The 26,950-nt window shown below is 42.9% G+C and overlaps 1 protein-coding gene across 6 annotated transcripts in view; it reads right to left on the bottom strand.

Moving 5' to 3' along the window:
* The window catches only part of NFATC1 (nuclear factor of activated T cells 1), a 110,618-nt gene that overhangs the window by 61,287 nt on the left and 22,381 nt on the right, over positions 1-26,950 (bottom strand). For all 6 annotated transcript variants that reach the window (XM_039712260.1, XM_039712263.1, XM_039712262.1 and 3 more), the window contains exons 4-6: positions 5,468-5,670; positions 2,163-2,335; positions 98-238 (exon numbers count right to left, since the gene is read on the bottom strand). In XM_039712260.1, the coding sequence (XP_039568194.1) occupies positions 98-238; positions 2,163-2,335; positions 5,468-5,670 (517 nt within the window). The remainder of the gene's footprint in view (positions 1-97; positions 239-2,162; positions 2,336-5,467; positions 5,671-26,950) is intronic.

Raw genomic sequence — 26,950 nt, 5'->3', positions numbered from 1 at the left:
GCAGAAGAAAATGCCATTACCATATTTGTGCTTTCATCATTTGACACAAACGGGGTGGGGGGGAAGGCAGATTGGAGTCTAGATTGAAAAGACATACCTGGCGCTTTCTCCACAAAGATGACTTTAGAGTCTTGCAGAAAGTTATGACCAGTCAGTACCATTTTTTTCCCTCCAGTAACAGGAAAACTGTCAGTACTTTGCTTCTCCACCAGAGGCAGTTCTTGGGCAGATCTCTGAGCTGGAGAGTTATAAAGAAGATTTAAAAAAAGAAAAAGGCAACCACGAACACACAAAAAAGTAAATACTGCATTAGTAAGTAACTTAATGCTTACCCTCATAAGATAAGCTGAGTTTGATACAGAAACAAAGAAAGGTCACAAGGTTTACAGGAAACATGGTTCATTTTCAAGTGCTTTGATTGTAAACAATAGTGTAAAACAGCAGTACAGATTCAAAAGACTCACAGAGAACAAGTGTTTTAAAACTCAGCTTGGTATGTACTATATCAGAAAGTGCATTTTAATGGAAATTAATTTATTTTAAATAATTTTCTCTCACTCTATATGCTGTGTGTTTACAAGGTACACATGACAAGGTAATCACACATGTCCAAAATTTGTTTCAGTCAATATAGACCCTATTGTCAATGCTACAAACTGTCTTGTAGCACCAGCAGTAGCCATGGGCCCTTGTGATCCAGCAGCAGCTCACACTTTAGAAAAAGTATTTCCAAATGAACCTGAGTGCCCAAGCACACATGGATCCATGTAAACTGAATCCAGTATTCTTGTGGCACAAATTTTATCCTCCCTCAACTGTGGGACATGAAGAGAGTGCTGCTTCAAGGGACAATGCGACATTTTATCCAGATTATATGGTTCCTTCTGATGTCACATGCACTAAAAATGTATGAAATTTTTGGCACCAGCTTATTCCACAATCGGCGCTGGAAATAACACTAGCACTTATTTTTTTCTCCTGTTTTCCACTTCTTTCAGCAGGCATGTGCCATGCTTTTGCTCATTACGCAACACTCAAAGTGGCAGTACCCTGACACAAATCCAATCAGCTTCACATTTAGTGGTTCCATGAGCTTGGCACTTTTGCACAGATCAGTTCAGGACAGATTGAAACTGTGCTTTATCCCACTGTGTAGCAACTGAAAAGCTCTCATAAACCTCAGTTGCAGGATGAAACCATGACTCTCACATTTTTTGCTTTGCCCTCCAGCATGAATGGAGCTAGGAATGGTCAGGCCTTCCTCCCCATTCCCTCTGCCAGAGCCCACACCTCACATACCTGCCAGATGCTTACTCTGTCAGCATCAGAAAGACCCACTATGTGAATGGAATTCAACAAAACCTTAAAAAATTGTTTCAGTCCATCCAGCCAAACAAAATAGCATTGGAAGATAGACTGAAATTCAGCTTCCACTACTTATGCTGGACTGTTAAAGCTACACAAAGCAGATATGATTTGTTTTGTGTGGGGGAGGCTGATGAGGCTTAGAGACCAAAAATGATACAGGTATCTTTGAATAGTGTCCCAGTGTATCAGATAAAATACAGGCTGTTCATTTAAAGAGACCTCAGTGCAGAAACATGGTTTCTGGAGGTTTTCTGAAGCTGCAGGCCAGTGTGTCAGCTCTACTATATTGCTAGCTCCTTATCAAAGGGGGTGAGGTTTTGTTTGCTGGTTTTTGCTTTATGATGAGGAGACGGAGTAAATAGGATATGAGAGATGTTTCCCAAAACTTCTACAGCAGTTACCTTTATGATAAGGAGTCACCAAAACAAAAGGGCCTGTCACTTCCAGGTCCACTATTAGTTTAACTGTTCTTTACTTGTGTGTGTTTTTCTACAGCACTCAATGCACAAAGCAACACATTTTTTCCTAAGACACATATATTCTGATCTCAATGTAAACTATGTACTTTTGGAAAGCAGATTAAAGTTCACTAACTAGACAGGTAAAGCAAAACCAATGTAGAGCATGTTGGTATGGACAGACTGCATATGGAGCAGAAAAGTTAAAAACTGTTCAAAAGGTGTGTGGATAGGGCAGTGCTGAGTTAACAGTGAACTCAGACACCCTTTCAACCTCATTGTTTAAAAGATTTGCTGATAATATCCAGCAAGAGGAGGATGTTTGTTGCTACTTACAGCACTCAATGGGGTTGGAGGCTACTTGCAAGGACAGGGTCCTGCCATTGGCCTGTGGGATATGAACCCTGAAGACCAGACGCACACGCGTGTTCTTACGACCGATGTCTGTCTCTCCCTTGCGCAGCTCGATGTCAGAGTTTCGGAGCTTTAATATCCCAGCACAGTCAATGCTATCCAAAAGGAAACACAGGGCAATTCAATTTATCTCAAGAAGACTTCAGGAAGACATGAGTGTGCAATATCTTATCTCTCTCCTGCATGCTCTTCTTAAAAAATTGCATCAGGCACAACCCAATGACCAGGCTGAACGCAGCAGACTTTGTTTAGTACTTGCACTCCCAAGCAGCTGAGCTGGGGCTATCAGTAGCAGCAGGTAGTGGCTGCTGTAAAGCACACAAATTTAGGATGTTACCTCAGCTCTCAGAGGAAGAAAATCTAAAGGACCCTTATTCCCCAACACATCCTTTAAGGATGGTAGTTAAAGATAAACCAAAGCCCAAAGAAACAGCAAGACTAGGAAAGTCAGTGGGATGTGACAGCAGTGCAGAAACTGTTATTAACTTAGAATGCCAGGCTACTTACAATTTTACTTGTTACAACTAATTTAGAAAAAAGTCTGACAAGATTTTCAATCTAGGGTGAACTATTGAAATTCTTATTAATGAGCACACCTCTCCCTCAGGTCAATTCTACTGTCAATTTGTTTGTATTTCAATGAGTTGGAAATACTCCCAAGCTGAGCACTGAGCTGAAGCTCTGCATGAAAAAAACTAAATTCAGAGTCCTCTCCCCACATTAGGGAAAAACGTGCTTTTCATGAGATACAACTACTACAATTTCTGGCCTCACTCTCTTTTTTCAGTTTTTTAACTTTGGTTTTTCTCCTGGATGAGTTTACGAGTCAGGATTTTGTCAAAGAATATTTCAACAGAAGAAGCTCCCAGAGCAAAAGACATATAAACACACGCACTCAAAAACCCACTGCAAAAATACCTCTGCCTTGGCCATGACTACAAAGGCTACATGGCCATGCATTTTATTACATTGAGTATGCATAGTTAACTTCATTTTGCATTCAAAGAGTTTAATTCCCCCCTCCAGACCTTTGAAGATCCTCTTCTGAAGCAAACTGCAAATAAGCGCTATGGCAGCACGGTTTTGATCTGCATTTTTTCTCGAGTATGAATTTTAGAATTTAAAAAATGCCCTTGCTGATATGATCAAAGAAATTAATGAAAGTATTAAAGATTTCCAACAATGCATATTAGCAGGTGAAGCCATAATAATTATATAAGAATTACATAAGCATTCTTATACTCTGTATAAGAACACAGAGTATTTGTACCCATGTCAAAATTCTGTGCAAAGATCCATAAGGTTTGGAAGAAATGGTGCATTTCTCCACTTTGTATCTCTTACAGCAACATTTAAAAATTGAATAATTATTGATGTACAATTCATACCCAAATGTTCACAGAAGAAAAAGTATCTAAATTCAAACTTGTAAAGTCACGGACATTGAAATCTGAAGTCAATAGGAACAGCTAAATGTGCAAAAGTTTAAATGGGTAGATGAGCTCTGGTGTAGCACTGAATCAAGGCCTGAACACAAAGTGTGAGAAAAGTCCTTGGCTCCAAATTTCAATTCATTGGTAGTGTTACATAAGGTTTTAGACTACTGACATGTAAGGCCTATATATGCTAAAACATTGTTTGTGATTCTTGAGTGAGCTGTACCACAGTCTGGCACACATGCCACAAAAATATTCAGCTTGGCTCCCAAGGTGTGTAACTTACCTCTATTTTAGGGAGAAAGATGAATGAAATGGTAATAATGCTCCTAGATGGCCAAAACCATGATTCAAACTGGATAAATAAAGTGCCAGATAAATACTGCGTGGGTACAAATTGGTGATATTTCCTTAACTCCAATGCAGCCCCACCAACTTATGATGGCAGCAAACAGGGCCAATAATTTTGAAGGCTTGTCATGACTTTTAACACAATGCACTGCAAGAGATTCTCAGGTCTTGAGTGATCACTCTAAGCCCAGCTGGCAATGCAGCTAAACATATTCTGGCTCTCTGATTTACATGAGGCACTCCAGGGCATGCTGTACATGACACTGCAAACCAGCTTCTAATAACCACCATGTGTGGAAGGACTTCAGGTGTCTGACAGCATTTTCCACTTTGTTAAGGCAAGGAAAACTGTATGAAAAACAAGGAGTGAAATTGTGATTTTCCCATGATTTCCAATTGATTTGGTGGTGGTCAGGATTTCTTGCTTGCTTTCTATCTTCCTATATATACACACACAAAGGTGCATGCATCTATATATAAATATGAATACATTTATATTTATACATACACCAAGAGTTGTACTTGCACACAAGCACACACAAATTCCTCCCAAGGCAGACACCTCAGATAATGGTTAGGATGATTTGAATGAAGCAGGGAGACAACTCAGATAGTGGGTAGGCTGATTTGAGGGAGGGTACAGATTCGAGTGGGAAAGGATAAAATAGTGTGGAAGGTTTCATGTATATCACTTACACAGAAGGCTATTTTAACCTTGATATACCATCCTATAATAATGTTTACAGATGTTTAATGGACTTACAGGGCACTTAATTATCACCCAGGCATCCTAAGATAACCATGCCTGTTTTTCTGCATAGCACTAAACTTAGCCCAGTTTAACAACTCAATCTGTAAACTGCATCCCCTTTGAATAAAGGTTCTCAGAGGTAACTCTTAGTTCTGGAAGATTTGCTTGTAAGCAAGTGCCATGAAAAATGCTGAGTTTTATTATGTGAGAAATTAGTGGTTTTATTCGTCCCAGAAAAACCACGAGGGTACTTGGAAATGCTCTCTAAGAGTTTCCTTTGACATCCAAAGATAAATTTTAATCAGCTCTGTTCCTTCTGCTAGTGCGTATAGGAGCAACAGGTGTCATATTTAGAACTAAATGCAGGAGCTGAGGTAGGAGATATTTACAGCTCAGTAACCGAGATACTTATTTTAAATGGCAAATAAGCACATTGGCTGAAACTCTAGAATGAAAGCAAATCAGTTGTCATAAATATTTGTGGCAGTTTGTTTTGCTGTTAAGCTGATTAGCAGCAATTTGTCTCAGCAAAGTTGTGAAAACCTACTGTTACAGAGAGAAATGTAGGAGAAAAAAAAAGACAGTGAAAGGAAAACTGTGTACAAAAGGAAAGAAACAAACCCCAAAGAAAATAAGTGAGTTGACCAAGACAAAACTGCTAGGAGTCAGACATGGTGCCTTGGTCTTACATTGCTTTCATGTTGTTCTCTGGAAGAAGTGGAATTTCCAGGACTTTGGTGTTGGAAAGTATTGTTTCATGGCTGGTGGTGGAAACGGTCTTGCCAGTGATCCGGTGAACCTGGTAGAAGGCATGGGGTCGCAGCAGGCGGTCGTCTGCAGTCCCAATGAACAGCTGCAGCGTGAGCGGCTCGCTTTCTAAGTAACCATGGAGCTGGCAAGAGAACAGAAAACGCCCACTGAGCACCCCGCACATAAACTGCTAGGAATCAATTAAAGTTTTATAAGCAGGAGAGCCTAATTCAAGGAGAGAACTTGTGACAGGTGCTATGTGTTAAGTTCCCCCCTTCCATTTTTCCTGTAATGTAATATTGGTACAATAAAAAGGTGCACTCACAAAATGTCTCATTATCCTAAAGAACCTGAGGCATTTTAGATGGGCTGAACTTTTGAGTACTCCTGCTACATCCACAGAAAACTTTACATAAATTCTGCTCCAGTGTTCAGCAGAAAAACACAATGAACTCGATGTTCCTTCATAGTACTAAGGGATGCACAACCCACAGATTTTGCAAATAGAAAGGACACAGCTCACCCACCCCCATGCTTCCTTGGACATCCCTCATGCAGCAGCAGTCTGCTGCTTGTGACCTCATTAGCTGACTTTTATGCTGGTAAATACCTCTGGGACAGCATGGAGACAGATCACATATACATGATTAGCAGCTAACCATGTATGTCAAACTCTTGTTATAATCACACAAAAATCTTGTCAAAACTCTTGGGCCTAGGTTGAACCTCATCCACGTTACAGGGACTGCTCTGATGACAACAAGAGTTATTTCTGCCACAGGATGTGGAGGGAGCAGAGTCTGACCTCATCCACACCATATCCTGTAGAAGCTACTCATGGTTCCCACTGCTGTGACGTTCCCACAACGTCCCAGTTGTGGCTGCCACCTGACATTGGGAAATGAGTTTCACAAAAATAGTCATCTTACAGGGGTTAGTGGGGAAGCTTTGTCCCAAGGGAAGGGAAGATGTAGAAACTACAGGAGAGAGGAACGTGGGCAAGGTGCACTGTCCTAGGAGATGCCCCACCGCAGAGCAAACCTGCTCATTTTGTTGTAGTTTTAGGTTCCACTGTGAATGGTTCATGTGGGTTTGGGCATGAGTTATTCACCATCACTGAACATGGAAGCTCAAAACTTACCATAATTTGGTAAGAAGCAACACTAGTTTTAAGGTAAATGCAAGTTCAAAGCTAAATAAAGCTGAAAGCAAGTGGTGAAACCCATGTATCAAATCCTGCTTATATTTGTATTTGTATATTTATATTTGTATTTTGTCTATTTTCGAGCTGAAAGCAAGTGGTGAAACCCATGTATCAAATCCTGCTTATATTTGTATTTTGTCTATTTTCACTCTCCTTAAATCTTACAAAGCAATTTCATGTTATCTCTCTAGGATATTTTACCATGTGATAGCAGGAATGCTATTAAAAACAAAATCTTGAATCACTTACTCCTTGAGACTGGTGAAATTCTGGAGGCCCAAACCCCTCCCTCCACTATCAAACATGGTAAGTGGCAACAGCAATTCATAGTGGCAAAGTTTCAGGTACCACAGTGACTGATGCATGAGGAAGGAAGGACAATAAGCCTAGACACGTCTTCCATTGCCAATCGGGCACACTGTAAATTTTTCACCCCACATTTTGGTCAGAAAAGCAAAGAGAAAAGAAGCATTTTTGTATGATTTGGTGCAGCAATTTTTATATTCTTACCTAAGGCACATGAATGCTGGAAGGATGCAGAGATAGGAGGAGGAGAAGGCTCATTTCTAGCCTTTCTACACTATTTTATCAGCTCTGCATTCCTGAGACATCATACCAAGGCAGCTCAGAGCCAGGGGGTTGTGACATTATATGATATGATATGGATATGATATGATTGATATGAGGGTTCCATGCCAGAATTGTAAAATTGGAAACACATTAGTAGCAGATTGAAAATCTGCACTATCAGCAAAACAACAGAGAGAGAAAAGCAGAGCCATGCCTGTACGCTGCCTTCAGTAGGATGTCATGGCCTGTGAACCTCCCTCCAGCTTCACATGGAACACCCACTCCTACAGCCCCTGACACACACATCAGCACTATGCTGCAAAAAGAGGCTGGCTTTCTCCTCCAGAGACAGACATGCAGCTTGAGCTGCAGGTGGGTGATCACAGGTGTGCTCCTGGTACAGTCAGTGGCCACAGGGAAGCCACTGTCCTACTCATCACCACCCTGTTCCCCCCCCATGACAGCCTGGCTGCTCATTAATTCCAATAGTGTGTGTGAGCAGGGCTGGTGGAGTGACCTGGATTTGTCCCAAGCTGATCTTCCCTGCCTCACCACTTCCAGAGCCTCAGCAGCAAAGCTTAGGTAAGGAAGAAGACACAAGGTATCCCAGGGTATTTTTGGTGAAGACCAGCACGTGGGTTTGCAGGGGGAAAAGTAAGACAGTGTGACATGCCAGGCAAATAAACTTCTATGCATTGCCAGCGGTCACTTCTCCAAGTCGTCATGGAGGATGCTTTTTATGGAGAGTGTAAAATTAAAACAAACACATATTGAGTTACAAGGACGCTTAAAATGTAAAAATAGACTAGCGAGTAACTCAAACCTCAATTCAGCAAAAGCAAAATCGCACACCAAGGTACCCATATGTTCTACCGAATACAGGCAAAGAGGACCAAAAATGTTGGTCTTGCATTGGGTTCTGCTATTTCAGGCTTTATCTTCAAATCTGAACTTGCCTGCTGTCATAGTTTGTAATCTACTGCTGAGCCTCAGCTTGCGTTTTTCCCACAGGTTTCCTAACAGGAGGCAATCAAACACCCATAGCTCTCAGCTTTGCACACCTGCCTTCCCATGAAAAGTGTTCACATGCTGGAAAATAAACAATGAGATCTCAGTTGCATGTTTTGCATTGTTTTTTAGGGTTTGTAATGATCAAGCTAAATTTATGTTTGCTTTTATAAAAGGCCCTGTCCTAGAGCACAGCCATACCTTTTTTTTGATCCATTACCCAAAGTCACTTACTCCCTGACTTAGAAAGCGCTAGAAACATCCAGAACGACTCATGTAATTGCTATATGCTTGATTTTTCTCTCCTCAACATAAGAAAATTCACAGTCACGTCACTGTAAGTTTTATGTCATATTCTGTGTTAGGAAGCATCTGATCTCTAATTTGTATTTCCTTTTGAGCTTTACCCATTGCATCACATTATTTACTTTTATATTGTGTCACATAATTATGTAAGCCAACAGAAGCAATAAAAGAAAGCAATGCAAGGATTCACATTTAAAGGGGCACATACTGTGAATCACTTATTTTAGACTATGCACCCAGTGTATTACTTCTGTGACAGACAGTGCTGAGCCTTGGGAGTTTTCAGCATGCTGCAGATGTCTGGTGAATGGGTAAGATCCTGCTTACTGCCAGCTGAGTGCAATAAGAATATTCCACAGTTCCCTCAAAACATGGCAGACAGGTTCAACAGTGAGGAGCAGTGGCAGTAAAAGCACATGTGTAGGACTTTAGGCTGCTGTTAGGTTTGCCAGCAGTCAAAGGGAATATCAAACAAGATCAATGTAAAATGTGATGGGAAAAAAGGGTGACTGAGCATTTTTCTTGGTGAGGAAAGATCTCGCATGTTCATATCCATGCATATTTTCCATGTATGCTCTGGGTACTGTACTAAGTGGAAGAGCGATTCAGTTTCCTGGCGTGCAACATGGGATGCATGCGTCAGACACCCTATTTTTATCTTTTTCTCTGTGTAACACAGTCCAAAGCTCTTAATAACTCAGTGGTTGAGTACGGGTGACAAAGGTGTTCTCAGCTACAGCATTCATAATAAGGACATGTCTTTCCTACCAAGCATGCTTTCCTTGGCAATACGTAGATCCAAGTGGAAAGAGGTGTACTTTCCCCTGCTGTGAAACTGTAAAAAGAATTAGCTGCAAAAAAGGACCAGGACCACAATGTTTCTGAATGAGTTTCCCTTCCCAAAAAAAGGCAGTGATACAGCAGTCACCTGGTATGGTACAAAGGAGAGATGCAGGAAAGACTTAAATATGCAGATAAGAACTATGTGGCCAAGCATTTGGTTTCAAAATGAAAGTAGGTCATATTCTCTTGTTCTGACCAAACATTGACTACTGTGCTCTTTCCCTCTTTGAGCAACACTGTTAAAAATATTTGAACTAATCTCAAATGACATTTTCATTTTTATTGTCTGAAGCTGCTAAGATCAAAATCAGACTTAATTGCAGGCCTATTACACACTCCTCTAATTCTATCAAAAGCGATGCAGTCACTGGTAATTAACACCAGAACAGGACTGATCACAGCTAAGCTCTTCGTCACCTTACATCGTCTTATGCAAGAGCGAGGGAAAAGGCTGCACGGGCTGAGCCACGGCATCAAGCCTTCCCTGGGATTCCTACACCTCTCCGTCATCACTTTCCCAGCACTATCTCCCACCAACATGTCTCAATTCTCACCAGTAGGCTGCTGCTCATCTCAGTGCAGGGTGCCAAAGCAAACCCCAGCCTTTACCCAGAGAGATGCACTGGGGCTGGATGTTCTCATGTGTCCAGATGCCGTGGCACTGAACATCAGGAATCTTCCTCCGGTGGGCACTGAAATGTGAGGGAAACAGGGCTGTCACCCCTCACAGCCATGAGCAAGGTACTATCTGATTCAGTCCTACAGCTATAATGACCTCTGGTTCATCACAGACGTGAGCATACTGAGGCTGCCTGGATTCCAAATGTGCTCCTGGTACACATATATTAAATCTGCCAATTGGAATTGAACAGACTTGGAAAACTATGAGCAGAAGGAGATGAGGTGTTTCAAACATAAGCACTAGGAAAAAAAAAAAAAAAAGGCAAGACTTCCCTAAACCTTCCTACAGTTACTAAATTTTGAGGAAATTTTGCAAACGCCACATCCAATAACTCAAACACTATTTCAGCTTCACTGGTTATTCTACAGTCAGTGAGGAAAACTTCTATTATTTAAGCCACGGCATTTATTTTAAGAAACACAGTTGAAATTCTGCACGTTCCCTTTCCAAGCGCTTTATGTTTTTGGCATGCCCAAGCATCTGTTGAAATGCTCAGAAAGCTACCTGTCATAACAAGGAAGCCTCTGTCTGGAGAGGCTCCTGGAGGCCATCGAAAGAATGGTCCTGTGTTCTCACGGGACACACCAGCCAGATACACCCTCTGCACCACCCATGACATCAGTCAGGAAGAAAGGGAGCTATCCTGTGTAATAGCTTTCAAGTGTACTTACTGGGAGTTTGGGGAAAGGACTGCAAAAACCCTACAGTGGTGCATTCCTCCAGACCCGGACTCTTTTGCAAATGTATTAAATGAACATTGGGGTATAACTTAGGGCTTAGCCTGTCTCAATGCATTAAAGGCTGAACTCCCACTAAAAACAATGCAGGGCATGACCAGAGATTTAGTATTCACTCTCAAAACCAGTCAGCAGCTGTGCTTGAGACTCTTGAGGCCTGTAGGGGCTGCCTCCTTAATGATAATGATGTGCCACAGGGAACATCCATATCAGCACTACCTCTTGTGTGTGTTTTTCTCCCTGGTTTTTTTATGTTTGGTATATATATATATATATATATATATATATATATATACATATATAAAGACAACAATCCATTTTATGCCTCTAAAAATACTAAGAACAATAACTACTTATCTGCCCATGCAACTGATGGCCACACTGCTTGCAGCAGCTACCACAGTGCTCGTGGTCAGCAATGCCTTACACATCCATCTGTCCCATTTGCATTCCCAGAACTGTTCAAGGAATACCAGAGTCAGTCTGGTGAGAATCATAAGGGAGACTAACAACCCAGTCTGGTGTAAGGGGGCTTCTTTCCCTTTTATCCCCACCAATGTTTTGGAAAGGAATTGCAATGCTTTCAAAAAAGGTCGAACAGAATAAAATCTATAAAATAGGGACATTTTAACACGACAAGTGCTGCTTGTCTCTTTAAGCTAGAGCTTTGGAGCTATACACTAAATAGCTTTATTGCTTTTCAAGCAGCAGGTATTTTTTTTTCAGGAACTGCACATGATGAAGGATAAAATGAAACAAATTGTCATGTTTTAAAAGTGCACCTAATATACAGCCTCAATAAAATACCATCAGTAAGTGCTCAGCGTCCTGGTTTTTTAAAACCAAACCAAAGATCCACTAAGAATCTACTTAGTGGATCTACTAAGAAAGTGCACAAGCATTCTGGGTATTGATTTCAGCAGTTAGCACTGAGCACACATAAAAATAGCGTCATGAATCTGATTTTCAAGAAAAAGAATTTACTTTCGGCTCCCACACAGAAGCGCTGGAAGACGTAAGCCACTGCATCATGGGTTTGAATGGCAGGAGGGAAAAGCTGATCTTGCGGGCAGTGACTGTCATGTGAAGCGCAGGCACAGGGGGTGAGGTCAGGAGACCAGGGCATCTATTCTGGTGTGCACTGCAGAGATCCTGCCCAGCCTCTGCCTGGGCAGCAAGTGAGCTGCCCTGCCACCATGCCCTCACATGAAAATGCCCAGAAACCTGCCGCTCAAAGTTCTGGGAGCCAGCAACCTACGTCTCTGGGAAAAAGAGTCAGGAAAAGACTGCCCTGTTTGTTGCAAAATTCTCTAATACCTATTCTGATCTGGTTTGGCCCTTATCTCTTTTGCTGGGGGAGGCCTGAGAAAAAACCACACCTCAGATGCCCTGAGGCAGGGGACTGGGACTGTAGCAGCTCTCTTCTCAAGTTCCTCTCCCACATCCCAGGTGCCATGGGAACTAGTTTATAGAACTTTCCTGGACCCCTCTACTCCAGAGGGAAGCTGGGCAGTCTCCCTGCAGATCAGGGGTGCATGCTGAAGAGCAGCAGCAGGGCACAAGCAGGCAGCTGCACCCTAAGCTGCCAAGCACGAGCCAGGCAGGGGCTGGCAGCCCCTACTCTGGGGATTCAGGTCCCCACAGGACGAGGAGCAAGCAGCCCTGGCAGTGTCAACAAGGCAGACAGGCAGCATCGACAAAGCACCAGCAAACCACTAAGGCATGTGTCTTGCTCCGTGTGTTGCAGAATCCCTGTCTCTATGCAGCTGTTTCTCTCCACCTTCCAGCTCACACTCTGCAGGTGTACATGTTTCAGTCACTGCCATACCACCCATGTGCCCCTTGCTCTTTCCAGATGTCTAGACACCCGCTTCCGTGTACCTAGGACTGAGTGAGGCACATCATCCTGACCAGGAAAATCCTCCCTTTGCCAGCAGCCAGGCAAGCAAGAAGGGGTGCCGGGTTTTGGATGACGTGCACAGCTCAGCTCCTGACTCTTTTTCGGTGACTATTCGGGTGCTAAACTTGGTTTGCTTGGACACTCTTGTGAGAGGACAAGCCAAAAAAAGGGGAGCATCTTATTCAAAACAGCAGAGCAGACAGACTTCAGAATGAAAAAAATGAAATACAGTAAAACAGAACAACCCTTCAAAAAACAACCAGACAGATAATAAAACACTTCCTTAGGAGCTGAGATGACCCTCTGGTTGTGACAGATTTTGCTGTACTGCAGTTAAACAAAAAAAAAGAGAATAAATTATGCTCTGTGCAATGAAACATGTTACTGCCCCATAGTCTTTCACTTACTTAATATAAAATTGTAACAGGAATTCCTACAGAATTTTGTGCTACTTTCAGGATTTATTTTTTTCTTTCTGAATGTGATTTTCCTTGGATTTACTCAGACTCTGTTTTAGGATCCAAATGCAGTCAGAGCTGGTCCACAAATAAAAATAAGATGGCTTGCTCCTGCAAGGGGCCAACCCTGGGCCAAGGACTAGAGCTGGATGGGAGAGCAGTGAATGGAAACAGCAGGAGTGTGTTTTATGTGGCACTTTCTAGTGCTGCCACTTGGACCTTAACTCAACAGAGCAGCAAAAGAGCAGCTGTTCACATCATGATGAATAAAGATCTATATAAAACTTCCAGCTGCAAATACGCTGAGGAATTATTAATCTTAATGTAATAGAGATGCTGTACACTCAGTCACTGGCTCACAAGTAATTTCAGTCTCTATCCAGGGAAAAACAGTCTTCGTGGCTGCTGGCTCTCAGCAGAGCCATGAAATCTCCTTGTCTAAACAGCTGCAAGACGCTGCTCCCTAATTCTAGGAAGGATTTTCCTCCTAAAAAATGCACATACCTAAAAATCAACCCATGTCACACTCCTCCTAAAACTGTTAGACTCACAAGAGATATGCCCATCAGAAAAGGAGTTACTAATGGAATGAATTCGTAAGTCCTGGGCACCTTACTGACTGGGATACCAAGAAATCATTACTGCTCTCATGACATCTTCCACCACAAGACCATACAAATGTTCTTCTAATCCTTGCTACCTCATCACTCTCCAAGGATTATAAATTCAGGTCTGGGGGTAAGTCCAACACAACAGTGTCCTCCTTGAAACTACCCAACCCCTCACTCTAGAAACTCTAGAAACTCAGTAGAGTAGAAACTCTGTTGAATTTCTAATCAAAACATCTGCCTTCAGCATCCATCATGGCTTTCAGTTTGGACAGTCATACCCATGGCCATGCATGGGTTAAAAAACCAAAAATCATCACAAATGCCCTAATAGAAGGAATTTATTACACGTTCTTAGGCAGATACCCTGGACAAGCTCATACTTGTGAGCCTGCCCTTCGCCACGCTGCTGACGCACCGCTCGCACCCAGCACGCTCCCGTTTGTGGGAGCACAGGCTGGCCCGCGATCCTCGGGTGTGTGTCAGGTGCCGTCAGCACAATGTCCTTCAGCACTGCCCATCCCAGCCATGCCATAGCACCCCTGCCAGCATCCCTCAGTGGCTCCTCCAATCTGAGGCACACCCTCAATGCCACGTTTTGACTCGGTGGCTCACGAGTGCTTCAGCAACTGCATCACTTGCATCACTTTGAATTCTCCCCCTTGTGAATTTGAGGACAATGGGGCACCCACCTACTCACAAGAATTATCTGATTAAAGGCCAATGCTTTTGAGGTGCACGACAAGATAAACACTGGCTCATATGGCACAGAGACAACACAGTTTCATGCATAAAACTTTTGGAGTTCAGAGACAATATTAAACTAGAAATGGCTGCCTTTCTCCTCAATTTTAACTTCTCTCCAAATGACATTTATTTAAACTGCTACTGAAGACAGAAAGCTGGGGCTATGTTTAAAGGCTTTATCTCTGTAAATATTTGGAGAGCTATAAATACTGAGCCATATTCATAATACGAATATTGCACTTACTGTTCTGTTGCCATGAAAATTACTACAGATAGACTTCTAATTCTCAATTTCTCTGATTTGCCAAGTACTTGTTTAAAAAGACAAAAAAATCTTATGTGAGACATTTTGCTATTTAATTAGCTAATGGAGTCAAAAGCCACAGCACTGAGCAGGAATTAACACCCAAGGGTGGAGGCAGACAAAGCACGTAGTGCAGTAGCATGGTATACAGCTGTATGCCCCAAGTGAGACTTATTATAATCATACAGTCCATGAATCAAGCCCTGACTGCTTTTTGTGTTTGGGGAAAGGAGGAAGCACGAAGGGAGGCTGGCTGAAGGTCTGAAATAAAACTCCTCACTTCTTCTGAAAGTCACATGAATACTGATGGCTTCCAACTTTCACAGTACTGTCCATTTTTGGTTGGTTTTTTTTTGTTTGTTTTTGTTTTGTTTTGTTTTTAATTTTTATGTAGGAATGAATTAAAAGAAGTAAAACTTTCCAAGGCATTTTATAAAAGTGCAAAGCAAGGATGAAGATGCAGTGAGCTGGGTATGAAGTGATCAAGTTCCTATCACCAGCACTGCCAGAGAGCTTTTGCTTTATCAGACATCATGATTAGATTAGAGCAGGAAAGAAATTGTAACAACTTTTTACATATTTCCAGACTTCTTTTTTTAATCAATCTGTGCTTCAGCCTCCTCACAAAACAAAGACAGTAACCACACTGCCAGGAGACCACTTCTGGTCCTACTCCACTTCCTCAAACCTCCTTTGATCCACCTAGTGCTACAGCTCTGATTACGCTGCAGTTTTATCCGAGAGCATGTCTTCCATGGAAAGCATCCAAATGCAGCAATAAAAGTAGGTCAGGTATATCTTATAGCTTGGGTTCAAGGTTTTGACCTTCAGAACACTCTGATTAAACTATGAGAAATATAGAGAGATTGGATTCTACACTGTAAGCTGCTTGAGGGTGATGCCATTGGTTGATGTCACTTCTTTCTTTAATGAAAAAAAAAATCAGAAAACCAAATGGATGGAACAGACAAGACTGACCGAACAGCATACCAAGAGGTGCTTTGCCACCAGTGCTACAATGAACTGAAAGGCTTGAGATCTCCAACTGCAAGTAAATAAAATAAGCATGAAAGATTTCTAAAACTTTCTCAACATACAGGGAATATTTTCAATCAATCATTCTAAATATTGTCACGTTGAGTAACATTATTTAGGAACAGCTGTTTCACTAGAATTTCTGACTTGAATACTGACAGGCTAACACCACAACTCTGCTTAAAGCCAGTAAGACAGCCAAGTAAAATGCTGCAAATATCAATAGTAGAACTTGCCAATAAAAGCCTTATAGAGTAGCTTATCTGCGGCTGCAAATGGATGAGACCCTGCTGCAGTCGGTGGAGCAGGATATCAGTGCGTGACTGGGAACTGAGGATGATGGTGAGGGTAACAATATCTCCTTTGAGGGGAGGTATGATGAGGAGGTGATGGTGCCCAGAATCTGTGTTTTTACACCCAAACCAAGACTGTGTCTCTATCAACCTGCTGACTTCAAACATGAGGCTCCAGTATGAGTCAAGTTCCAAGCCAGAGCTAGAAATGCCAAAGTCTTAAAAGTCACTGCTTCTCCCAGCCATATTCCAGCCTTACCTGGGTATCCAGCCTAGGAAGTACATCTCACTCTTGGCAAACTGGTAAGACCTTAAAGCCTGCTGAGCACAGTTAGAAACAATTGTACACAACACATCCACTCAAAAGAAAAAGGGAAATGCCAGGTGATTCGTGCCACCTTACTTTTAACATGTACAGGCTGGACAACAACAGGATCTAGTCACCTTGGCTGCCATCACAGCCAGAAAAACAAGGCAGGCACTCTGAAGGTGTGATTTACCCAAGCAGCTTCAGATGTTCACATTAGAATAAAATTAATAGCTCACCAAACTCTATACTGATGAGCCTTCCCCTGATTACAGAGAGAAACCAAGGCAATTAGCTAAGCAGCAGACATATAACAAACCCTGAAATCTATACTTGCCCCTGTCACTTGCCCAGGCCACAGTTCAAAGAATGAAAGTCCCACTGTCCCGGGGCAGTGGCTGTGAGGCACACGAGCTTTATGTTAAGAGACATGGAGCAGATCTCTTGGGAAAAAGACCCCACAGAGGCAGAGCCCAGTGCAGACACAACATTCTGCAGCAACTTCACCAGCAGGCATTTAATTTCAGGCAGCCACCCTCAGCTTTCCACAGTAGAGGTACAAGACCACCACCTCGGACAGTGGTACCTTGCAGCCCTTTCCTCTCCCAGAGGGAAAGAGCAAAGCTTAAATTCAGTGCTTTGGCTTTTCCCCCCTGACTTTGGGGGCCTGCTTTAGCCTGGTCCTGGAGTCAGCCTCAGCACAGGCTGGGCACAGGGTGGTCATGGCCAGAAGGCAGACACTCGACCAGCTCTCTCTGCAGCCTGGGATGGGACAGACACTTGACCAGCCCTCCCTGTGCCTGGGATGGGACAACTCACCCATCCCTCGCTCCCTTCCTCAGAAAGGTGTCACAAAGCAGCAGCTTACTTCCCTGCAAGGACTGCAGCAACCCCCCTAGTCCCAACAGTGCTCCCGACCTCTGCTCTGGAGCACACAGGAAGTTCTGGAGCACCACCAGCATGTACAGTTTCGATGGCCTTGCTGCTGTCATTGTTCCAAAATTGGATGGCATGCTTAAATAACAATAAAAATAGAATCCTGAGCCCTATTCCTGCTAATGACCACTTCTTACATTCAATTCAAACGTGTATTACACACCTTTTTCCACTACAAAAAGGGAAAAGAGAATTTCATAATAATTGGAGAACCCAAGGGCCAAATTTCATATTTTTTTCTTTATTTTTACTCAAACTGGAGGAAGAAGAGTGCTTTTACTCAACAGACCATTTTCCTACAAACATCTGCTCTTACAGATAGGCTTCCAGATTAACACTGCCCTGTGATTAGACCAACTACCCCTGTGAAATCTATTTGAGCTAACAGTTTCAGGGATTTCATTTAGGACAGCAAAATGCAGAGCCATTGCCCAGTTACACTATTTTCACTGCACTGTCTTGTTCTTTGCAAAACCTCTCCAACCTGCTTCCATCTCAGCTGGGGCTCTTGCAGCCAGCAGTGGGGCTGTTCCAGTTCACATATTTTAAGGTTTTCCTGAAAACTGTGAGGGATTAGAAAATGAGGCTTTGATGTATTCAGGACATGTGCTTGAGATTATTTGTGTACCTAGATGCTAGCACATTGCCTACAAGTTGTGGTCTAAATTTGTTTGTCCCTGGAAACTCAAGTTTGCTGTGGGTGGAGTTTGTGCACAAGTCTACAACTGTATGCCAGTTTGTGGTCAATAACACTCCATAACCCATATTCAGTACCAAAATTTGAGTCTATATTGAAGAATATTATATCATTGCAGAGTAAGAGCTACAGCACGTAAGGCCCATGTAATGAAAACAATATCACTGCAAAACAGGTGGTTGAAAATTAATTTGAAACCCATTTAGAAAATTATTTCAGGATTATTAAGGAATTGATTAAAAAATACCATCTAGAATTCTTTCTTTTTGTAACTGCATAGTCTGAGCAATTTTATGAGTTCCTGCACCTACGGGAGAGATTTGCATATTTTATGTAGCTTTTAAAAAAGTTCTGATATGACAGATGCTGTCTAAATATTCTTGTATATATAAACAAGACTGATCCATGCTGCACTGTGTTACAACCAGACTAAATACTCTTCACTGAAGGGGAGGTGTTACAAGATCTTAATATGGAGTGCTGCAAGAGAAGGCAGGATTTTTTGGGGGTTTTGTCTTTTTTTCAACAAGGGATATCTTCTGTGGACTTCTCCAAGATGAAAAACCAAACTGACCCAAACCAGTTACGCTTCTCCAGCACTTCACAACTTTTAGACACTATTCCTGTTCAAGTCAGTAAGAGTTTTACAGCTAAATCTACCCCTTCATGCTTTGCCAATTTTCTCTGGTGATTTTGTCCTAGAAATGTAGACACTTGGTACATATATACAAGTGGGACTATATTAAAACCCACAGCAGGTAGAAATAATACAGCCCTGGGAAGTTTTGTTTTTGACTCTCCTCATAATCAAAGCTATGCACAAAGCACAATGAGGCACAGTAAATAAAGACATTTCACACAGACAAGCACGAAAATCTTCCAAAACAAAGAAAATTAAATTATCTTTCAACTAAAGAACACACTGCAATGAAAGACAAAATGAGCAGTTCTAATTAAAACCATGCTGTGAATCTCCTACTTTCCACCACCACAAAAACACCAGCTAGTATTTGTGCATGTACAGCCACTCTCCAAAACCAGTCAAGCAGCTTTCCATCCAAACAATGCAAGACACGGCAACTCAGAGCTGCAAAACATATTGAAATTATTTCCATAGCAATCATAACAACGAGACATAAGGCCGGGATATGCAGTGAGGGGGGCTGGCAGCAGGAGCTCAGCCCCTCACCGGCCCCGGTGCTTCCTGCTGTCCCCGGCACACTGCTGGGAGCACCCGTGCAGCATCCATCCCTCTGCCCCACATCCATCCCTCTGGCCCACATCCATCCCCTTGCCCAGTAGCTTCATCCAGTGCCCTGCTGCCCTGCACATCAGTGCTCGCCTTGGCAATGGTCGGTCTCACCAAAACAGGCACTCGCATCCCTTCTGTGCCTGCGCTCAGGAGCAGAGCGTTACATCCCAGCGGGTGCATGCAGGAGAGCCAGGGCACTGCTAGTCCTAGCCGCCAGAGAACACAAGCAGCACCGTGCAAGCCCTGTTCCAGCTTCTTCATCCTGACCCGTCGCAACCACCTGAAGCTCAGGTGTCTCTGCTTGCCACGCTACACCAAGCAGCAGCCTCAGGTGAAAATGCTAAGAGGGGGATGGAAAGTCGGGACTAATCCCACTATGCGTGAGCTGCACCGGGGCTTCATGCACAGCTCATCTCTAAGCAGCTCTCCAGAAATGAAACATGATCTCTCTCCCACCCCGCTCCCTTCTAGCTATTTATCTGTTTGTGCAGTCACGATGTGCTGCGGGCTTCCCAGGCGAGCCACTGTCCTTCCGTGGGCAGAGAGCCGAGGGGACAGGAATGTGTGGCTTATTGAGCACAGCAAGCGTGGGTATCCATGGCCTGAGCAGAACATGCATGCTGATACTGCTGTTTTCATGCTGGCACAAGGACAGCAAGCAGCTAAATAGAGTAGACTTCACTGAACAGTCTAAATTGCAGACTCAGATGCAAGGAAGAAAGGTACAGTTTGCCCAAAGACAGAGGAAAGTAAGGAGAAGATTTTGCACAGTGATGGAGAGCTTGGCTCCAGTATCATCACGCCTGACTTGCTATCAAGACATCCTGTATAAGCTTCAGAGACTTCATGGCCATTAGATGTGGACAGGCACAATGGTGGCAGAGCAAAAACAAGAGGCAGTCATCCTGAGGGTTCCCAAAACCACAGAGACTGAAGACAGAGAAAAAGGAGGATCCAGTTAGTAGCATTCACCCGAAAACTATCAAAAGGAAGTAGCAATATACAGGGAATCTGCAACTAATGCCCAAAAAGCATCCGATTTTTAAGAGGGAAAACCTAGTAGGTCTTCTGAAAAGCAGCAGAGAGGCCTGCAAGCACAAAATGCAGCTACTGTAACTTGCTCCCCTTTATCATGCTATTTTTGGGCAGTTCGCAGCCCCACACACACACACCTGACACCCAATCTCTTTTAACATCTGCAGCAAGGCAGCAAAAGTGTCTTACTCCAGATATTGCAGCTGAGTAACCTGAGTGGCAAAACATTGCACAATTAACTGCCAATCAATGTATTCTTGATTGATAAAAAGCTTAAGTACGTATTCAACATTTAATCCAACTTTATGAAAGTTTAAGGGTGTATTTAAGTACTTGGTTTCACTGTAACAGATCACTTTGCTCCACCTCTCAAACATTTATTCCCCCTCTCATTACACTGAACTGGACCAGCAGTATTTCTAAATTAGCAGGATTGAAAGTGGCAAGAAAGCCGTTCTCTTTCTCGGGAGGACTGTGGGTTTTCACCAGGATTCACATTTGACCGTAACACCACGCTATCAGTGTCCCAAAGAACAAAACTCATTGAGGGAGACTGCAGAGTCTGTAACTCCCCAAAATGTACCCACACTGTGCCTGCAAGCACTGTTTATTGCATTTGAAACCTAGGCAGCAGACTTTTAAATCCCAGTGTGCATAACGTCTGCATGCAAACCAAAAGCAGGAGTTCCTCTACTTTACTGGGTATTGAAACATTAAAAACAGGTGTTCAAAAAGTGCATTACAAATCTGTCTGCAACCTGTATTATTTTTACCATGTGTAAGTAAACTGATCACTAGCATGTTTCAACTGTTTCATTGAAAATATGCAACTCCCACTAAATTATTTCTTAAAAATGTGGAGGGAGGAGAAAGTTTATTTGATTTCACTGCACTGACAGCATACAATAAATTTTATTTCCGTGTATGTATACAGCAGATGCTGTAATGGATCATCTCCCTTTCATGGCATGTATCAAAGTAGATCTCAAGCTATTCTTCAGAAGGAAAGAAATTATAAACCCCTGCTCATAAAGGAAGATGCAATGTACTTTGAGAGAGCAACTGAGTAATTGGACACCATATTTTCCACTGATTCAGCCTGTTACTTGAAATAATGACTAATTAAAATGGAAAATCTATATTATAACCATATATGCTGATATTCTAGGTCACAACTGTGTTATTGATGTAATTTTTTACTCTTCTTACATATAAAAATTAGAAAATATAAAACCAGAAATTCCATTGTAGTTAGGTTGGTGTGAAAGGGATCTGAAATATGAACTGAACCCCAGAATATCTTGATACAGAATGCAGGTAATATAATTTTCATTATATATGTTTTATGTAATTTGGAGTACCAAGAAAAAAAAAAATCATTTGCCCTGAGATATTACTTTTAGGAACAGGGGACAGATGTCTAGTTCCCAAAGCAGACTTGTAAAAAATTAATTGCCTGCCTCATGCAGGTTAGCAGTATTTGGCAGGTAGGTTAGCTCAGCTCATAATGAAGCATCTGGCTTCTGGTAAAGCTGCATTTTAATTTTAACTGTGTTTCATTTCAGATTTCGGGTACATGTTAACGTGCAATAATCTGGCAAGTCTGGAGCAGATTTGCTGATTGGTAACTTTGGTGTAGGTCTTCTCAACTTGCAACCAAAACTACATCAAGTGACAACTGTGGTTCATGCCCAGACCACAGCCTCACATATCACCTGAACCTCCATGAAAAGCTATTTTAAATCCACTTGTCAACAGCTCACCTATCCAATCTTATTTTCTCAAAAATGGCTAAACTAAGAATCAGCAAAGCCCTAAGCATGTGCTTAAATTAAGCAGACTAAGCTGTCTGACTTCAGGAGTTCCCCAATATGGCTTTGAATGCAATTTGGTTTGAGTTTGGGTGGGTTTGTTTTGTTTTGTTTTGTTTTGTTTTTTTACTTTGAGGTCTGCAAGCAAAAGATCTACCCAGGTTGTATTTTTCCTTAGATAACTGGGTAGCCATTTCTAGCACTACTGGTAATCTCTGCCTTCTGATTGTGTGACAGCACAAGAAACATGGCATCTGCAACTTTTAGCAGAAGTGATGCAATACTAAAAGGATGGAATGGGCAAGAAAAGGTATCACAATCTAACAGTCAAGGATGAGTCCTGATTCCTCCCTGAAAAGTAGTAATGCCCATTTTTACACTTCCAAAATTATGATGAATTGTCCTTTTAGACCACATGCAGAAAAAACCCTCTGTCCACAATGAAAAGAGTTCACTGAGTTAAAAAGGATGCAGCACAAGACCTGAGGAAAAGTAAATCAGAGAGGAATCAGAGAGGACTACTACACTTATGTTTTGCCTTTCTTGAACTTGCAGAGACTTCTATCACACTGGCTGTAGACACTCAGGGTCCATGTACTGCTGGTTACCAAAAACAGACTGACAAGGGAAGCAGAAAGGTGTCATCTTTACCTCCAGCAGAAGCTCTGTGAGCAGTGCTGGAGGTAAAGATGATTCCTCTGCTTTCCCTCTAATCTAGAATGTCTTTGCCATATCAACTGCCCCCAGAGGCCAGCTAGAAGATAGCCCACACAGTGGCTGCAATGCCACTGACTCCCTCATTGCAAAGAAGAAGACAGAAAGGAAACCAGGAGAGGCCAATGAAAAGGACATCTGGGACCTGATGTCATCACCCCCTTTCCCAAGGGAATGGAGACAGCACCAGCAGAGGAAGGTGAAGGCTTTCCATCCTCTCGTCCCTCAAGGCCATAACCAACTTCTGCTTTGCCTGCAGCCACTGAGTCCAAACTGAAGGCAAACCTAGGGCTGAAGCCTTCAGGCTGGAAAGCCAGATTGAACATCTCAGCATCCTAACAGCCGGGATATGTACTGTGGCGTCCATCATGCTGAGCGTGGGCGAGGTATCATTTTTAACAGAGAGCAGAGTGCATCCCCCAAGCACTGGCTGATGGAAACTTCATTTTTCATTTGTAAAGGGCTGTTGCACCAAACAGCAGAGGCCTGTCCCCAGGATGGCTCATAAATCAGAACTGAAGTTGCATTTTCAGGGTCATGAAATCTTCTCCAGCTGACAGCTGCACACTTTCCAGGATGGCTCCCTTCTGGACTTACCCCTCCTCAGGGAGGCCACAAGCTAGTGATACAGCTGTGCTTGTGGAGCTACTCCGTAGGACCAACTTCATGTGAACCCCAAAAATGAGAAACTTTTTCCTTTCCAAAATACACGCTCCTAATAAAAAAAACACCCAACAACTGTGATGAAAAGCTTTCAATGGGCATTCTTCCATTTGCTGGATTTATAGAAGCAATAGCAGCCTTAAAACATCTGCCAAATCATTCTACTTTTCAGTTTTGATTATCTGTCTGCTAGTTTGAGGTTTTGCTTTAGCAAGAAGTGAGAAAGCTATTTAGCTCAGATTTACTCTTAAGAAGTACCGGCTGTCTAAAACAAGGCTATAAAGTGCAGGTTCCCTGTCTGGTTTGTTGTGTGATTGTATGGCTTTGCACTATTAATTGCAACCTGGCTAACAGGTGCTTGCCAATGTCTTATATGCCCACCATAAGGAAGGATTATATTTCCATCTGAACAAAAGGGTGATGCTGCCTTCTAAAAAGCAGCTAAGAGCAGCACAGAGAGGAAGTCCACTGTGGCATGATGAGTTGAATCACTGCTTACTAACAAGAATATGCCCTCTGGTCTGCCCTGATATACTCAAAGAGGGAAGGGGGAAACAGCTAACACTATTTTTTCCACATCCTCTCTTCTTGCTCAGGTGTCAGATGGCCATGAGCTGGACCCACAAGGGACTATTTTTTCTAATTCCCTTGACTCACTCAGCAATGGTGGCAGTTCTGTTGTTTAAAACAAACTTGCAGCAGTGGGGACCCCTACCAAGAAAAGCACTTATGAGCACACTGCAGGTCCCATATAATGGGACTCGCCATGGGTTCACTCTTGCTGTGCAGCACCACAGCATTGCTTCAAAGAACTTGGTCTGCTCTGTCTGGAAGAGCCTTCCTCTTGCCTTCCTTATACCTTCATCTTCTTTCTATCATCACTGGTGAACACCTCTTTCCAGTCTTTTCCTTTAGCTCTTCAGCTCTCTCTTGTTCCCATCTAGCCTTGTGGTTATCACAGGACTGTCTGACCTCATGCAGCTGTGTGTGAAGCCAGGGGCGTGAGAGGTGCTGATCAGAGTGTGATGGCTCCTGAAGTTACACTTCTTTGTCAACAGGCTTTCTATTCCCCAAGGGGTTTGCAAAAGGTATTCATTTCTTATAGGTCAGAAGATGAAAGGGCTCTGGCAGATACCTATGGTGGCCAGCACCTGCACTGGGACTTTGTGCTTGTTAACCGAAAGCAACAAAACCAAATGATCCACGGGAAGAAAACAGTAAGATACTCCATGTGTTGCTGAGGTGCACAAATCACTCAGGGGCATGTTGGTGCCTAATTATGATGATGTGGAGATGCACAAAAAATACCAAGGCAGTGATTGCCATAGAGGAGAGTCTGACACTTCTTAGTCATAAGGGGATTTAAAAATCCCAGTGTATGCCTCAAGGCCTTTGAAAATCAGACCTGAAATGCCTACTTGAGATCTTGTCAAGAAAGGACACAGCTGATTCTTGAGCAAATCTCCTAGCATAAACAACATTTTGACTATGTAAATCAGCAGACAAATCATTGTGTTTTGCCTGTAAAATAAGGGAGTTCTGACTATTCAGCTCTGCAGAGGCTCAGATGAAATTTTGTGTTGGAGCACGGGAGCCAAACACAACCTCTATCCCCTCCCTCTAAGAGGTACAGTGAAAGGCAAGGCAGCATTCACTGCATATTCCATAATAACTTAATTTTTCAAGAGGAAAACAAATTCTGGATAGTACTGGTTACTTAGATAAAAAGGAAAACCCCTACAACTCATTTTCTTTCCTTTTTCTAACCAATTTATCTACTTCATGTCAGGAGTGATCTTGAAGAGAATTCATGGCATATTTTGTGTCAAAAAGTTTAATAATATTCATGGCTTTTAAAAGTGCTTACTAGACTACTCCGTGCATTTGAATATTTTCTTTCACCATTGAGTACAATCTTCTATGGGAGTACATCATGCCCTTTAATTAAACATTCCTGAGTATTTGGATTTTATCTCATAGATACACCACACCCTGCTTGTAAAAATTCCATCTCAGGTAGTCAAAGTGCTTGACTTATTTCTAAGATGAGTTATTAATTAGAATATCTACAGACCATGATAATAATATAATCTGGTGCCATCCCTCCCTGGGGAGCCCAAAGTTTTATCTGCTGGATTACTTACCTGCACCTGAAACAGAGCCATTACTGGCTGGAATGCAAACCCCATCTTGTGCAACTCCTCACCACTACTCTCAAAATGAAGAATTGTGAGATAGGTCCAAACGGAGGACATTTTAAAGGTGTTCTGGATGTAAACCCCTTGAATTAAATTCACCTCACTTAAAATGTGTCTGTAGCTATGTAATGCTGTGAATTTCCTGACTCATTCACTCCATTTTGCTTTGTTTGAAAAATCCTCACCCAAGCCACGAACTCTTGAGAAGGAGTAGGTGACAGCAGGATGGTAATAGACAGGATTTTGCTCCTCAGAGTGGTCTGAGGTTTAATGGTCACCTGACACAATATGCACCTTCCCAATGCCTGGTGCCAGCCAGGGCACCGTCCCTGTTCTGACTCAGAGGTGGGAGCACTCCAGTCTAAAATCACCAAAGGCAACAGCAACTCGCAAAATACTTCGCCAAGCCAAGGGGTGAAAGCCAGTGCCAGCCGTGAGCTCACCAGCACCACTCCCCAGCACCACGCGCTTGCCAATCCTCTGCGGCATTTTTAGCTCGCCAGGCGCGCCGGCTCATCCCACTCTCCAAACGTTTAGCAATCAGGAACAGCGATAGCTTGGAGCTGCCATGGCAGCCAAACACCCAAACAGGCAAAAGCAAAATGTGAGAGAGAAGAATATTGTGTTACCAGGCTCATGAGCCTTCACAGGCAACTTGAAGCACTCCAAACCATATCATTCCTAAGTACAGTGGGGAAGGTGCTGCCATTCCACAGAAGGAAATCCACAGGAAATCCTGCTGGCTGAAATACGCCTGGGAGATGGCACGTGGGAGCTTCCAGCGAGCAAGTCCCATACATGATTCAGAGATGATAAGGAGCAAGTGGTAAACACGACTGCTGCCACAGGCAGCCCCCAGCACGCACCAGGCTTGCCTTTGCATGGGTCAGCATGAGCTCCTCAGGCAGCCTGGCGTGCTCGGCTCTGCCTGCCCCTCCCTGTGCTCAGGTTTGGGAGAGAAAGGCAATCTCATACAGCGGTGGCATTGAGCACAGTGCCAGCTCCTCAGCTGCACATGGGGCCCTCTCCAGCTACACAGAAAAGTCACCAGAGTGGAGGAGCCAAGAAAAAATTGGCCCCCAAGCTTGGGCTTTGTGTCATACCCATGAGACTC

Source organism: Passer montanus, unplaced genomic scaffold (genome assembly GCF_014805655.1).
Source record: "Passer montanus isolate IOZ18808 unplaced genomic scaffold, ASM1480565v1 scaffold26, whole genome shotgun sequence".
Taxonomy (NCBI): domain Eukaryota; kingdom Metazoa; phylum Chordata; class Aves; order Passeriformes; family Passeridae; genus Passer; species Passer montanus.
This window is presented reverse-complemented; position numbering and strand designations above follow the sequence as displayed.